The 15866-nt window shown below is 35.8% G+C and overlaps 1 protein-coding gene across 1 annotated transcript in view; it reads right to left on the bottom strand.

Moving 5' to 3' along the window:
• The window catches only part of Acat1 (Acetyl-CoA acetyltransferase 1), a 223404-nt gene that overhangs the window by 46695 nt on the left and 160843 nt on the right, over positions 1-15866 (bottom strand). The window contains exon 9 of the mRNA XM_090383498.1: positions 3182-3329. Coding sequence (XP_090239624.1) covers positions 3182-3329 — 148 coding nt within the window. The remainder of the gene's footprint in view (positions 1-3181; positions 3330-15866) is intronic.

Here is a 15866-nt window from a genome sequence, read left to right on the forward strand (position 1 = left end):
CTATAACATTAATCCTGATATACCTTCATCAATGATATTGATGAAGGTATATCAGGATTAATGTCCAAGTTTGCAGATGATGCAAAGGTTGGCAGGGTTGTTAACAACAGTAAAGACAGTATGCTAGTCCAACTGGATCTAGATAAGTTGGGCAAATGGGCTGAGAAGTGGCAACTGAAGTTTAACATTGACAACTACAAAGTACTGCATATGGATAGCAATAACCCAAGAGAAACGTACCAACTGTGTGGTACGTTTGGGGGAACCCTGGGGAAACTTCACTAATAACATTTGTCCACGAAGAGTAGTGTCCATTGATTACCACTCTGTCATCTCCCACTGAACCATCCCCTTATCTGTGGTACTCAGGGAAGTGGAACGTGAAAAAGACATGGAGGTAATTGTGCAGTCAAATATGAAGTTTGCTGAGCAGTGCAGACAGGCTGCCAGGGCAGGTCATGGAGTATTGTCAATGATATATAGGAATTTTTTTGTTAGCAGGGACAGGGAGCTGATTATCCTGTTATACAAGGCAATGGTCAGGCCACACCTAGAGTACTGTGTACAGGTCTGGAGGCCTCATTTCAGGAAGGATGTAGAATTGCTAGAACGAGTACAAAGAAAGGCAACAAGATTGGTGAGGGGGATCAAAGGGGTACTCTCACCAAGAAAGGCTTAAGTTCTGCAAATTGCAGTGCCTATAGAGTAGGCACCTGCGAGATGATCTGATTGAGGTGTATAAGGCCTTGAATGGGTTGAGCAAGCTGAATGCTGTTGGGATTGTTGCTCTTGCTCAGATTAAGAACTTAAGGGGGCATAGATTCAAACTGAGGAAAGACAGTTGTAGAATAGATGTGCAGAAATTTGCGTTTAAACAGTGGGTGGTTGATTGGAGGAACAGACTTCCATCTTTTGTTGTGGAAGGTTGATAGCCTAAATAAATTTAAGGTTGAGCTGGATAGGCATTTGGAACGAATGGAGGTTTTTTTTTTGGCTGATGCTGCATAAGCTTGCTTTCTTGCATCGTATGACTCTACTAATGGTAATCAATCTTGGTATGCCTCTCCTTAACTTGATTATAGCTTAATTTATTATAGGCAGATTATAGGTTAATTTACTTTCTGTAGGATTATTTTACCTCTGACAATTTATAATAATTCCCCGCACTTTCATATTTACCATTAAGCTCAACAATTCATCTGACATAAAAAGTATAGCAGCCTTTAAAATTATTTCCCTCCCTTCATGTTCCATTTGTCATTTGCTTTTGCTAAAAAACATAAGTTGGTGACAATGAAAAAATATTTAAGGCCATTGTAATTACCTTTTCTAAAAAGCAAAATTCCTTTTTCTTTTCCCTTAACAGTAGTTGAATAAACCACGCAACTCGATTATTATTAATAATAAAAGAAATACTCTTATACCACATGATTATATACAGGTAGTTCTCAACTTTACGAGTTAATTCGTTCCTAGTGCGCACTCGTAAAGCGGGAATTTATTACTCATAGACATAATGTTAAAAATAGGGGTTATGTGATCAACAATGAAATTAGTTAGCTAATTAGTTTATGTTTAAACAATGACTGAGTTATCCAAAGAAATGAAAATGTAGCCTGTAAAATAAAGCAAATTATAATAATAGAGAAATTATTTATGACTTACAAATGTTAAAGATTGTTTATTCATCATCATCATCGACTAAATGCACACTCGCTGATCACTTATTATTGGCTCAGCACTCGTTGGTTTGTCGCACAAGGAGTCATCTTCAGAAATGCTTCAAGAGGCGTTTATTTCCAAGATAAGCTTCTCTTTTCTTTATAAATTTCAATAGCATGCATAAGCATTTTTTAATGGAATGCACAAATTGCAACTAACATGATTTGCATAGGGTAACAAGTTTATGAAGCTTAAAAAAAAAAAAGAATGAAGAGAAGATTCTGAAAATTTATTTATGTTTTTTACACGATTGAAGATTTCAGTAAAAGGCAAACACATTTCACCATAATAATGTAAAAGCCCGCACAATTCCAGCTATCGGTATTTTCACAAATGCAATAACATCGAGTTTACTACCCATTTATAATTGCTTGCAGTAACAGAAAAGCCCAATAAACTGGAAAGTGCAAATTGTTTTTATTGTTTTATGGTCATGACTTCCAGAAATGTGCTTTAGAAAAATATCACAAAGCCTTATAACAAATGGTTCTTATAACATATGATAACGATGAAAGTGTAGTGCGTTTAATGATTTGAATTGGTAACTAATACAATTTACACTATAAAAACTACCTTTTAGGGAGTTATATAGCAAAAATTTGAACTTCCGAGGTCGTGGAATGAATTACCAAAAAACAATGTGTTATTTGGTTCACATTACGATATTTTTACAATATGATGGTAACGGATTAATATCGTAAAGCAGGGTACACTGTATTGTATAGCTACATATGTGGTTTGAAATGCGGTACGTATGAATGTTTAACATTCATTTTTTGCAATTAATGTTCATATTTTTGATTTTGTTGATACTTGAAAAAAAAAAAAAAAAGTCTTAAACCCGGGAACTCGTAAAGCGAGAACTGCCTGTATATATTATTTAATTTTTTTTCGAGAACAATACACACACACACACACACATACTTAATGACTAAAAGGCTATGTTTCAAGACAATATTACATCTTAGAATCAGGCTTTATATTGCAGTGGGATTTCTAATGACTTGTTCCAAGGTATTAGAAAGCACTCCCCCACAAACGTTTTGTTTTTTTTATTATATACTTGCAGTGTCATGTGCTGACACTTGTAAAAATTACCAATGTGGAATATACAGGCCCTTTCCCCAAACAAAAATCTAGGCTGCTGTATTACATTAGTAGCATGTGTAACCTCTATCCTCCAAACTAACAGTTTTTCCTAATACTGTCCTAATAGCACCTTTTAAAATTTTAATTGACAAACAATTTAAACAGAATGAGTAAACAGTCAGTAAATAAAGGTTTAATAATAAATTTTAAAAAATATCAACCTTCTTCCCCTCCACCCACCAGAATTTTCACTGGTTAATTCTGTATAAAATAAAGCATTTTAATACTAAATTTAAAAAAAGTAAGGCTGTTCTTTCCCTCCCTATTCTGATTAATCAAAACAACATTCATCAGGAAAAATCTTTTGTACCTCCTTCCTTCTGGAAAACAGGAAAAATTTTTGATACTTTTTCAAAGTTTACTCGTTTGAACTCTTCATCTTCTTCAAACACAATATTGGATTTTCCCTTCTTTCCTGGAATTTTAACTGGAACAATCTCTGGTGTGAGGAGCCCTGACTGTATTTTAAAGGGGGGAAAAAAAAAAAAAAATATATATATATATATATATATTTTTTTTAATATATCACTTATTTTTAATATATTTCATTATTATCTATAATGGTAGTGAAATTAAGTTATATAATAATGACTCATATGGGTTATTACATCTGCATGCATGGGGGATTTTATATAGATATCATAATTAAAAAAAAAAAAAAAAGATTAGCAAATATTAGCAAGTCAATGAAATTTTCATTACTTTGTAAACTGACATCAGCACTGCTGTCGATGTGATATTAGATTAGTAACTGGTCATGAGCAAGTGGATATTCATAACATAAGGTAACAAGTAGAGAATTTATTTAATAACAGAGTATTTTTGCAGCTAAGTGGTGACAATATCAGTAATCAGCTAATGATTCTCTGTCCTTATGTAACAGTAATATATGATGGCTATTAAATAACAAGACTGTACGTTACAGCCACTACACCCTAGAGTTCTACTGATAAGAAAATTGCCTGATTACCGATTAGTCATTACAATGCTTTCCCACCTTAATAGTCAGTAGCCCACTGAAAAAGTTGCCTATTGCTTAATTACAGTACAGTATAGTACAATACATACAGTCAAATATCAAATAAATAATACTAATATAAGGAATATTACAATGATTCATGTCTAAGGGTGTTTAATTACAGAATTAGTTACATATCTGTAACTAGTTTTATAAGCATCCATAACCAATTCTTTTAGACCACCTTCCGGTGGGCATTTTTTGCATCCTGGAGACACCAATACATCATTTGCATCTCAGAAGCACTTCCCTGATACACACAGACAATTAAATGCCAGTCACGTGACTCCTATTTTGATAGTCTGCCCATCTCATTCGAACCCATTAAGAATTGCAACTTGGGGACGAAAAATTAAGTCTTTCTACGTTGCTACTGTTCTGGACTTTTGGCAGTGCTGGGGACTTCGACAATTCTATTTGATACCAATGAGTTTAATGATTTTTAATGGTTTTTATAGGTAAATTGAAGTGATATTTTTTTATTTGCAGTATTAATAATGGTGTTAGAATACATATTCATGGTTATTTTTGTCAAACTTGGGACTTGAAAAAGTTGTTTAAGAGGGGGGATACTGGAAATTTTGAATGAAAGCCAACACAAGAACCACCAGAAATTACGGGAAACTTACCTGACAAACTGCTTTGCTGCTACCACTCGTTGCATTCTCAGTAAACAGACGATGCGTGTTATCGGTTAGTTTCCTGTGGTTCTCTTTCAGCTTTCTTCACCCCCATGATGTATTCAGTTTGTACACCTTATTAATCCATAATGTGTTTCTAAAACTCTTAATATTTTTTCAGATTAAATTCTATTAAGATTTAAACAGCACGGTAGTCATAAAATTAGCAGAAGGAATACTCTATGAATGTTATGAAAAGCAGAGAGTATACTGTGCATATCAGGCTTATTAATCGAATTCGCTTCGGTCACATAAAACTATAAGTATTGCCTAAGAATCGAATTCTAATAAATTTATTTTTTAATTTTCAGTAAATATTTTAATAATATTTGTTTTTTCAAGTCTTTCAAAAACCAGAAGGTATATGCTATTCACCTAAAAAAATTCAGAGGGTATACGGCATATATGCTCCACTACAGCCCTGGATTTAAGTAATTGTCACGGTGGACATCATGGCACCAAGTACTGTATTGCATTGAAGTATTTTATGATAAATCCAAAGGACAAAACTGTTTGCATACATAATTTATGTGATACCACCATATCAAGGGGTGGTAAAACAGTTAAAACATTTAAAACCACAAATATGATGAATTATCTCAAAAAGTTCCATCCAGAAGAAGTCAAAAGAAACAGAAGCATCAGATAAGTTGAAAAGGACATATGCTGAATGTTTAGAAAGAAGCAACACCATTGAACCTCCTGCTAAAGTGCAAACTACTATAGAAGCAGTATTAACAAAGAAGAAGTTTTGGGATATTAATGACCACAAGGCCAAAGAGATTCATTATTTAATTGGAGAAATGATATCTGTTGACTTTCAACCATAATCTGTCACACATGACATTGGATTTCAAAGGCTATTAAAAAAAAATTTCCCAAATTACAATATTCCAAGTAGAAAATATTTCACTGATAAAATTATTCCAGATATATTTCAGAAGGTAAAAACAAAACTTCAAACATCCCTTGATAAAGCCACCAACATTTCTTTAAACACTGATATTTCAATAGCTACTACAAATAATTCTCTATTTCTGAGTATTACAAGCCACTGGCTTTCAAATGAGTTTGAACAACACAGGGCTGTCCTAAGAATTCTTTCTTTTTCAGGCTCTCATACAGGATACAGATCAGTGAAGAGTTGAACAATGTGCTAGAAGAATATAAGATCTCAAAAAGCAAAGTCTTCCTCATACTGCAAGATTCTGGAGCAAATATGATAGCTGGTGTCACTGGTAGTGGTTTACAGTCACAATCATATTTCATACACACATTACAACTTTCAATAAATGACTCCATGTTTGCCCAGCAGGCTGTAAGGACTGTTGTTACTATTAATAGGAATACTGTAAAATACTTCAGTCATTCTGCTTCAGCAGTTAACAAATTAATGGAAATACAGGAGCAGCTAAATTTAAAGAAGCATAAATTAATTCAAGGTGTATCCCCTTTTGGAATTCAATGTATTACATGCTGGAAAGAAACACAGAACAGAAAAAAGCTCTCGCAATATATGCTGTGGATAACAATATTCCAACATTAAGTTCATACCAGTGGGGTCATGTAGAAAAAAATTGTCTAATTCCTATGTCCATTTGAAGAAATCACTAATGAAGCTAGTAAAAGAGAATCTACCACTTCAATGATAATCCCTACAATTTTGGCTCTTAATTTTTTTTTTTTTTCAAGAGCTGTCCAAAATAGCTTAAATCATCAATTGTGAAAAGATTTTCCACTTACATGGAAAATAAATCTTTGTGTTTATCTACTTTTATAGATCCTAGGTTTAAGATGAAATTTCAAAGAAGTGGTATTTGTTATTTGTTATTTTTATTTATTTTTTTTTTTAGGAGCATTAGCAACTAAGGCCATATTGCTCTGGAGATATGTGGTGGTCACGGGCTTGAACCCCGGTCTAATCAAGAAGCATGTGCTACGCACTGCTGCTCCTGCCCACCTGGCTATGGAGGCGCCAAAGAAGTGGTATAAAAACAAAATAAAGGAATGGGTTTTAGAAGCTCTGGAGCAAGATCAAATGGAGGTAAGAGGGTTGATATTTCAACAGGATTTTTCAACCAGTTCTACTGAAGATCATGATACCCCAGGCTTTACTATGACTTTTTCAAATTTGTTTGATGAATTAGCTTCTACTTAAGACAGACAGTGTTCAATACAAAGGAACAGAAGAAATGTCACCCAAAAAAAAATCAAAAAAGAATCCTCAAAAAAAAAAAAAAAAAAAAAAAAATCAAAAAAGAACAGGCATTATTCAGTGTTGCACTCAAGAATTGAATCAGTATTTAAATTTGCCATTACTGCCTAAAAATAATAGCCCATTTCTGTTGTGGAAAAACATGTGAGACAAACTACCTCTTCTGAGTAAACTGGCTTTGAAATATTTAAGTGCACCAGCTTCATCAGATGAAAGTGAAAGAATATTTAGTACTGGTGGTAATTTGTATGAACCTGCAAGAATAGGTTATGTCCTGAAAATGGAGAAAAATTATGTTTTTGCATTAAAATTTAGGAGTATTCAATTTTGATTACGCTACATAAAACTACTTTTAATTTTTCCCCCCTCCTTTATACTGTGTTAAAAAAAGATGATAAATTTGAATAAAATACCTGTTAAGTTGCATTTTTTTTAACTGTATTCTCTGTATTAATAAAAATAAATTGGCTATAACAGCAGCCAAACTCATAAAATGCTTACTTAATCCATTTCAGTTTATCAAAGCTACCTGATGAATCTCTCAGTAGTGATTAACTGGCTTAAATTTAGCAGGAAATGGCAAATTAATAAAACTGATTAAGTGACAAAAAACCGATTAACCGGCCAAGGAGCTGATTATGTATTGATTAATTGGTGCATCCTTACTACACACCAAGCAACAACAGTGCAACAAAGACACAGAACTACCCTTGAACCTCTACCTAGTTAGCTACCAAGTCATGTCCCCGACCACACACTTTGCAGTGAGGCAGGTTTTCATTAACTAAACAAGTTAGTGCATAGCATCATTTTAGTTCATAGTAAATCACCAAAGTAGGTGAGACATAGTTTTTGTTATATCTCATATTGTGAATTCCTTCACAAGTTGCTTTGATATTGCACTACCTCGAATAAGCAAAGCTTTGCCATTGGAGAAGACTAATGTTACTTATTCTTGGCGATTATCACCACCTAGATGGCACCATTTCATGGCTTGTTGGCCTCTCATGGGTGGGTGGGTGGGTATGTACCCTGGTGATATGATACAATAAGTGATAACCCAGTTATGATGTATAACTGCACAATATGAGAAATGCCAGATAGTGTGCAACAGTAAAGACTAAAAAGGTTTTAGGGCTGAAAGCCTCAGACTATGGAAAATTCAGTAAATGAACAAGTTAGTACATAGCATTGAAGTAGGTGAAATGGCATAGTTTTTGTTATATCTCATACTGCGAATGCCTTCACAATGAGTTCTTCACAAAAATAAATAAATAAATTTTCTGTTTACACTCCAGGACGACCACACGGTCAGAGGAGCTCACAAGATCGAAAGAATACAAGAAAGCACCATATTTAACAGTCACTGGCTTGAACTCTGGTCACTCAAAGCATGTGTACTTATGTGCCCGTAGTGCGCCAATAAAATCAAAACAAACCCAACCCAACTTATGTGCCCTCGCACCTGATCACTTAGCTACAACAGCCATTACTACTAAAATTATGCTATGCACTAAATTGTTCATTTAGTGAATTGTCCGTAGTCTGAGGCTTTCAGCCCTAAAAACTTTTTAGTTTTCATTACCTTATGGTTTTGCAGTTTGTCAGAAAAATCGCAGACAAAACAATCAAACAATGACTCAACCTCAAACTTTTAACACAGCTAAAGAAAGCACCAACTGAAAGTTATGAGCTCAAGTGTGCAAATGGCATAAAAGAATTTTAGAAGGAAGGAAGGGAGAATATGGAGGACGATGAATGACAGTAGCATAGCTACCCTTTTTCGGGCCTGGAGGCAAAGAACATGCTCGGGCCCCTACTTAATTAATGAAAATTGCAAAAACATGAGACAGCCAAAGACGCCGGGCCCCTAAAGGGCCTGGAGGCAATTGCCTACATGGTAGCTACGCCACTGATGAATGACCAGGCCATCTTGTATCCATGAAAGCTGATGAAAAGGTGGACCAGGTAAGGACATTGATTAGAAGTGATTGACATTTAAGAATTAGAACGTTTGCATCAGAACTCAATATGAACAAAGAAACAGTTAGAAAAATTTTAACTGAAATTTATGTGTGAAAAAAGTGTGCCAACATGATGCCAAAAATTTTGAATGAAGATTAAAGAATGAGAAGATGCTAAGTTTGTGAAGATATTTTGAAAAAAATTGAAGACCCAAACTTTCTGAATACCGTAATTATTTGTAATGAAATGGCTGTTCTAGAACCCAGAAATTAAGACAGTCAATGCAAAGGAAGACAAAACAATCTCCCAGACAAAAAAAAAACAAGAATGTCAAAATCAAAAATGAAAACATGCTTCTCGTTTTATTTGATATTAAAGGAAATTATTATTGCTCAATAGGTCCCACCAAATCAGACTGACATGGCTGCATGAAAATATTTGAAGGAAGAGACTTGAATTGTGGATGGACGGTTGAATGCTCAATAAAGACAATGCTACAGCATACAGTGCACTTACTGTTCACCAGTTTATGGCAAAAAAAAAAAAAAAAAAAAAAAATCGCTGTGTGTGAATATGCACCCTACTACCAGACCTAGCCCCTTGTGATATTTTCTGTTCCCTAAATAGAAAAGTGTGCTTAAGGAACCCATTTTCAATCCACTGATGACATTCACAAAAAAATTATTGAAGTGTTAAAGGGCTTACAGAAGATGACTTCCAAAAATCTTTCTGTGCTTGGAAGAAATGTTTGGAACAGTGTGTACAAGCCCAAGGCAATTATTTTGAAAGGGTTAACTTCTGAGGAAAGAAATATTTCATTACAATTATTTTATTGCAACAGTCCCATTATTACCGAATAGCCATACCTTGCATTCTTAGCTTTGTATCATTTGGAATTTAAAGCATTAAATGGAATGTCATGCAAGAAAGCAAGATTATACAGCATCAGCAAAAAAAAAAAAGGAGGGGAGAGAAATAGAACTACCTACATCACTTCTTCATCACCTCTAATAATTTGTCTAACCCTTCCTTAAATTTATTCAAACTATCATTTTACAACACCAGATGGAAGTTTGTTCTAACAATCAACTCTTTTCTGGCTGAAAGCAATTTTCTAAACATAAATCCTGCAACCAACTTATTTTATTTATTTTTTTATTTTGTTAGCTGTTGGCGCATCAGCTTCAGTGGGTATATTGCACCTTCCTTGGTTTTTGCATTTTCTACTCTGATCCTAGCCCGAGGTGAGATTCAAATCTGCGACCTTTGGGTTGCCAGGCCATTTAGTTTGTTAGCTACCTGAGCAGGATCATCAACAGTAGACCCATCGATATCAAGTGGACCAATCTGATTCATCCCCTTCCTTCTAGAGTTTACATAACTAAAGAACTCTTTGCTGTTTTTCTTTGCATCCCTTGCCAAAAATTTCTCGTAATCTGCCTTCGCCTGCCTAACCTCCTTTGTAACTTGGTTACAGATCAACTTGTATCTATCATAGGCTTCTGTGTCATGTGTTAATTTGTATGTATCCCATGCATGTTTCTTCTCTGCCATATGCCTCATCAGTTCATCTGACATCATTTTGGCCTAAACCTTGAACAATATTTCTTAGTTGGTATGTAAAGCCTAGAAGCTTCCAAGATAAGTTCTTTGAATGCTTCCCATTTTGCATTTGCTGTTGGTAACATCATCAGTTGGTCCCACTGTATAGAATTTAAATACTGTCTCAGTCCATCATAGTCGCCTTTATGAAAGCAATAACCCTTCCCTTTGCCCCTAATGGTAGTTACCTCTTTGAGTAAATCCCACTTCAGCACACTGTGATCACTGCCACCTAATGGTTCATTTATCTGCAGATTCTTAATGCATGAAGAATCACTGCTGATAATCAAATCAAGAGTATTCCTCCCTCTAGTTGCCTCCCGAACATGCTGATGTAGAAAACAATCATCCAATAAATCCACAAAAGCCTTGCTAGTGTGTGAGTGACCAGTCCCCAAATTCCAGTCAATATCTGGGAAATTAAAATCCCCCCATTATAAGACTCTCTGATTTACTGGTCCACTCTATTTCCCTGTACAGTTTCTTATTATACTCATCAGAGTCATTAGGCCTATAGCACACTCCTACTCTCAATTTTGATCTCCCAATGCTTATGTCACACCAAACTGACTCGACACTGCACTGTCCAGCGATGTCGACTGGCTTCACTTCCTTGGATTTTATGTATTTCTTAACTAATAGCATAACCCCTCCTCCCTTCCTATCCAGTCTATCCTTTCTGTAGATGTTGTACTCCCCAAATTCCAGTTCTGCATTCCTTATATCTGTGTGACACCACATCTCTGATATCCCAACAATACCTCAAATTCATCAAATTTATTTACTAAACTCCTAGCATTGGTGTACACGCAAGTATACATGCACCTGTTTCTATTCTTAGCTACCCTAACACAACCCATGTGTTTACTTGTACCGCAATGACTCCCGGCAGTCTCTGAAATATCCTGCATCTTGTTTTTCAGGTTTCTGCTCATTCCAATAGAAGCAGTGCAAGAATCACTTTCACCTCTGCCAGTGGCTACTGTTAATCTATTCGTCTTTGTCTCCCCCAAGCTAGCAGTTTTCCGACCCACCTAACACTGCCTCGATAGCATCAGCAAATATTCTTGCACCCTTTCTATTTAAGTGTATCCCATCCCTGTAGAAGCAATCTCTCCTGTTAACAAGTACAGTCCAGGCTGAAAAAAATTCTACCCCTTGAGCCTTGCACAATCTTTCCAGACCCGAATTGATCGACAAGGCTCTCATCATATACTCCCTCCTATCGTGCCTGGGCAGAATTGCAGACACTTTCAAATTCAACCCTATTTCACTTCTTTTTTTCAACAGTGACCTGTACTTGTTAAGCAATTCTGCCGGTCTCCTACTCTTGATATCGTTAGTGCCAACGTGTACAACCATATCACCTTTTGTGCCCTTAAAAGATGATATCTGCTCTACAATGTCATCAACCTTTGCCCTGGCAGACATACCCTGGTCCTGTTCCACCTATCCTTTTTACAAAGCATGTTCCCCGTTTCCCTGACAATAGAGTCACCAACAACTACTAGTTCCTTTGGGACCAGCGCATTCTGCCTTGGGGGTTGCCGCTGTGTTACGTGATGACCAAGTGCAAGCTCTGGCGTTGATGTGGGCAGCTGAGAGCTTGATGGGCCCCTCAATTTAGTTCCTTCGAGGGCATCCACCCTGTCCTTCAAGCTCTCATATAGGCCCATAAGAACGCTGAGTTGTTGCCTGATTTCGATACACTCCTTGCATCGCGCACACACAAAGACATCCCCCATGGCAATATCATGTCCCGTACCTGAATGCTCCACAAACATCATGCAAGCTGTGCATTTTAGAAGGCTGTGATTCAGAAGGCAACTGCCCCCCTCAGTTCTCCTCTGAGCCACAGCACTTCTATTAGCTTGAGCCTTTTGTTTTGCTGCTCTGGTCTGAGTCATGTTTTCTTTTAATTTAAATAAAATTTCAATTTCAGTTTATAACCCTAACTTATCTCCCAACACAGTTATAACAGGATATATATTTTTTAGAGTCAAGTATTCATTATCTCCGAGTTCCCTTTATATAACTTCCGTATCAATTATGTATTAATTAATTATGTGACGTTTGTAATCTAAGTCAGTATATGTATTTAGTTAAAAGTACAATTTAAATGCCAACGAAGTTCAACAAGTTTAATAGATTTTACCGATCACTGAAAATATTATAACCTATACTATACTAATGCTATCTAGGTTCGATATATAACGATCGTTTGACAAAGACAACGGCGGGAAGTTACGACGGTAAATCTATGGACACTAAGTATTAATTAACTTTCAAATCTCGCTGTCTCAATTCAGAATAAACTAACGATCCTTACTAGGTCTATAAACTACTTACAAAAAATAATTTGATGTAAAAATATTCAATAAGCGGCTAAATATGGCTAAAAAACTTCTTGTTCAGCGGAGTTGCAACTTGTAACACGTCGATACCCTTACCGATACTTTTATGCAATTGCCGATACAATTGCAAGGCTGAGTAAAGAATAAATATACCGAATTAGTCAGAAAATCCCAAAATAATGCTATACTACTAAATTTAAATCAAAAGTTTTAGAAAAACAATAATTTCAAATATATAAATAAGAAAAATCCACTTAGCGGCTTTGAACATGTCTGGCCCCTACTAGCCTCATCAGCAGACTCTGAGCTATGTGTCCTGTCCAAGACCATTTTAGTTCTTTAGTTTTGATAAGAATGTCCTTTACTTGAGTTTGCTGCCTAATACATGTGTTTCTCTTATCAAACAGTCTGATTCCCAGTATAATTTGTTCCATTCTTTGCTGTGTAGTTCTCAGCTTCTCTTCCATTCTTTTGGTGAGTGCCCAAGTTTCACTTCCATAAGTCATGCTGGGGAGTATACATTGATTCATTATTTTACATTTCAGACAAACTGGGATATTGCTTTTCAGTATGTGACTATATTTCCTCAATGCTACCCATCCAAAATTTATTCTTCTCTTGACTTCCAGCCATTTATCATTATTATAGCTAATAACTTGTCCGAGATAAGTATATGACTCCACCTTTTCAATTACTGCTCCTTCAATCATTATTTCCCTTTCTGTGGCATACTTGTTCATCATTACTTTTGTTTTAGCCATATTCATCTTTAGTCCAAAATCCTTACTAACTGTGCATAACTGATTAAGATTTTCCTCTTAATTCTTTGGGATCGTGGCTTATGCCCACAATGTCATCTGCAAATCGTAAATGGTTTAGGTACTCTCTGTTCACATTGACTCCTTTCTGTGACCAGTCTAATCTTCTGAAAGCTTCTTCAAGGGCAGCAGTAAACAGCTTCGGAGATATTGCGTCTCCTTGTCGTACTCCTTTCTCAATTGTAAATTTCCTACTGTCTTTGTCTAGTCTAATAAAGAAGGTAGCACTCTCATATATTTTCTTCAAAATCATAATATGTGGGGTATCTATGCCTTGTCTTTCCAGTGCCCGAAACAATGCCTTATGCTGTATGGAGTAAAATACCTTTTCATAATCCACAAATGCCAGGCATAATGGTGTTTTATATTCATTTGCTTTCTCCATTAGCTGTGATATTACCTGAAGGTGATCCATAGTTGAGAATCCTGTCCTAAAGCCAGTTTGCCCTTTCGGTTGATTCTCATCAAGTATTCTTTCTAATCTGTTAGTAATGACCCTTGTGAACAACTTGTAGATGTGGGATAACAAGCTAATTAGTCTATAATTTCCAATTTATCTTCTTTCTTATACAGCAAAACTATGATTCCATTATTCCAGTGCTTAGGCATCACACCTTTTCTAATGCACTTTGTGAAGAGCCTTGCCAGTTTTTGTGTTATGTCTCTTCATCCCAATTTTAACAACTCTACAGTAACTTCATCTTCCCCAGGGGATTTCTGATTCTTCATTTTCTTCAATGCATGTTCTACCTCATCAGGAAGAATATCGGGTATGTCGTATGTGTTGCTACTTTGCAATCCATTTTCCCCACTGCTGGCATCATTCCCTCAATCCTTGTATAATTCTCTATAGTAGTCTTCTGCTATTTGAATTATGCCTTCTTTGCTGTTTATAAGTACACCATCGCTATTTTTCAGTTTCAGTATCATTTGTCTTTCTGTATTACTGCTCATGGCTGCTGATTTAAATCCTTTGTTTTCCTTTACTGCTTGTTTTCTACTTTTCTTGTGTTAAATCTTCTTATGTCCTCGCTGAGTCTCTTTCTAATGGCTTTGCATAACTCAGTATACTCAATTTTTTCCTTCAATTTTTTACTGGAATGCAAGAACAAGTTTGAGCTTCTGCAGACTGCTCAGGACCAAGATATCGACTAATTTTTTCTTCTTTGGATTTCTTTTTCCCTATAGGTTTATTGGGCTTTATCACTTTCAGAAAGTTGTAATATTCCTCGTCGATATCTTGGTCCTGAGCAGTCTGCAGAAGCTCAAACTTGTTCTTGCATTCCAGTACATAATGCTTTTTCTCCTCTTCTATTATCTCAATGACCTTTGTATTATTTACTCAAGTCAGTTTTTTCCTTTCCTTTCCTACATCTATATCAAGTGTACATCTTACCATTCTGTGATCACTTCCAACATTTACCTTATTCAGGACAGTAACATCATTCACAATATACCTTCTGTTAGTGAGGATGAAGTCGATTTCATTAGTTGTTAATCCATTTGGACTCTTCCATGTCCACTTTCTATTCACCCTTTTCTTGAAAAAAGTGTTCATTATTGACAATCCTTGAGATTCTGCAAATTCCACAAGTCTTTCACCTCTTTAATTTCTTTCACCAATTCCAAAATTTCCTATAGTTCCCCTTTCTGCACTGTTTTGCCTTTTTCTAACCTTAGCATTGAAGTCCCCCATAATAATAGTGTAGTGGGTTTTCTGCTCATCTAGAAGACTCTCAATTTCGGTGTACATTTCTTCAACCTCTTCATCATCGTGGCTCGATGTTGGTGCATAAATCATTATAACCTTTAGCTTGTTCCTCTTAGAAATCTTAAGTATTAGTCTTGACACTCTTTTTGATGTACTTTTGAATTCCAAAATGTTGTTTTTAAAATCAATAATGACCAGAAATCCAACTCCACCTTCACTCCTTTCACTGTTTCCATTGGTGTACAGCAGATTTCCACTTGATAAACTTATAAGTGATTCATTTCTTCTTCTTCTTGTTTCAGCCAAACCGATGATATTCCAATTCACATTTTCTAATTCCTTTTCCAGCTCTAATATCCTGTCTTCACTGATGAGTGACCTTATGTTATAACAGGCCAAGTTCAGTTTCCGTGCATGACAGCGTGGTCGTACCCAGAGATTCTCAGCACCCTCTGCTTCCACTCTGATCCTCTCGCTGTCGTAAGAGGGGAGTGAAAGCTGCTGGGGACTGAGGGCCATTTGTTTTGTAATGTGTCATATGCTGGAGGGTTTGGTCTTTTTCTCTTCACGCTGTCCAGGCGTCTTGAAGAGAACCACTCTACATGTTTGTTGCCACCTAAGTGAAGTAATAT

This window comes from Mastigoproctus giganteus, chromosome 1 (genome assembly GCF_048544385.1).
Source record: "Mastigoproctus giganteus isolate SK-2022 chromosome 1, ASM4854438v1, whole genome shotgun sequence".
Classification (NCBI taxonomy): domain Eukaryota; kingdom Metazoa; phylum Arthropoda; class Arachnida; order Uropygi; family Thelyphonidae; genus Mastigoproctus; species Mastigoproctus giganteus.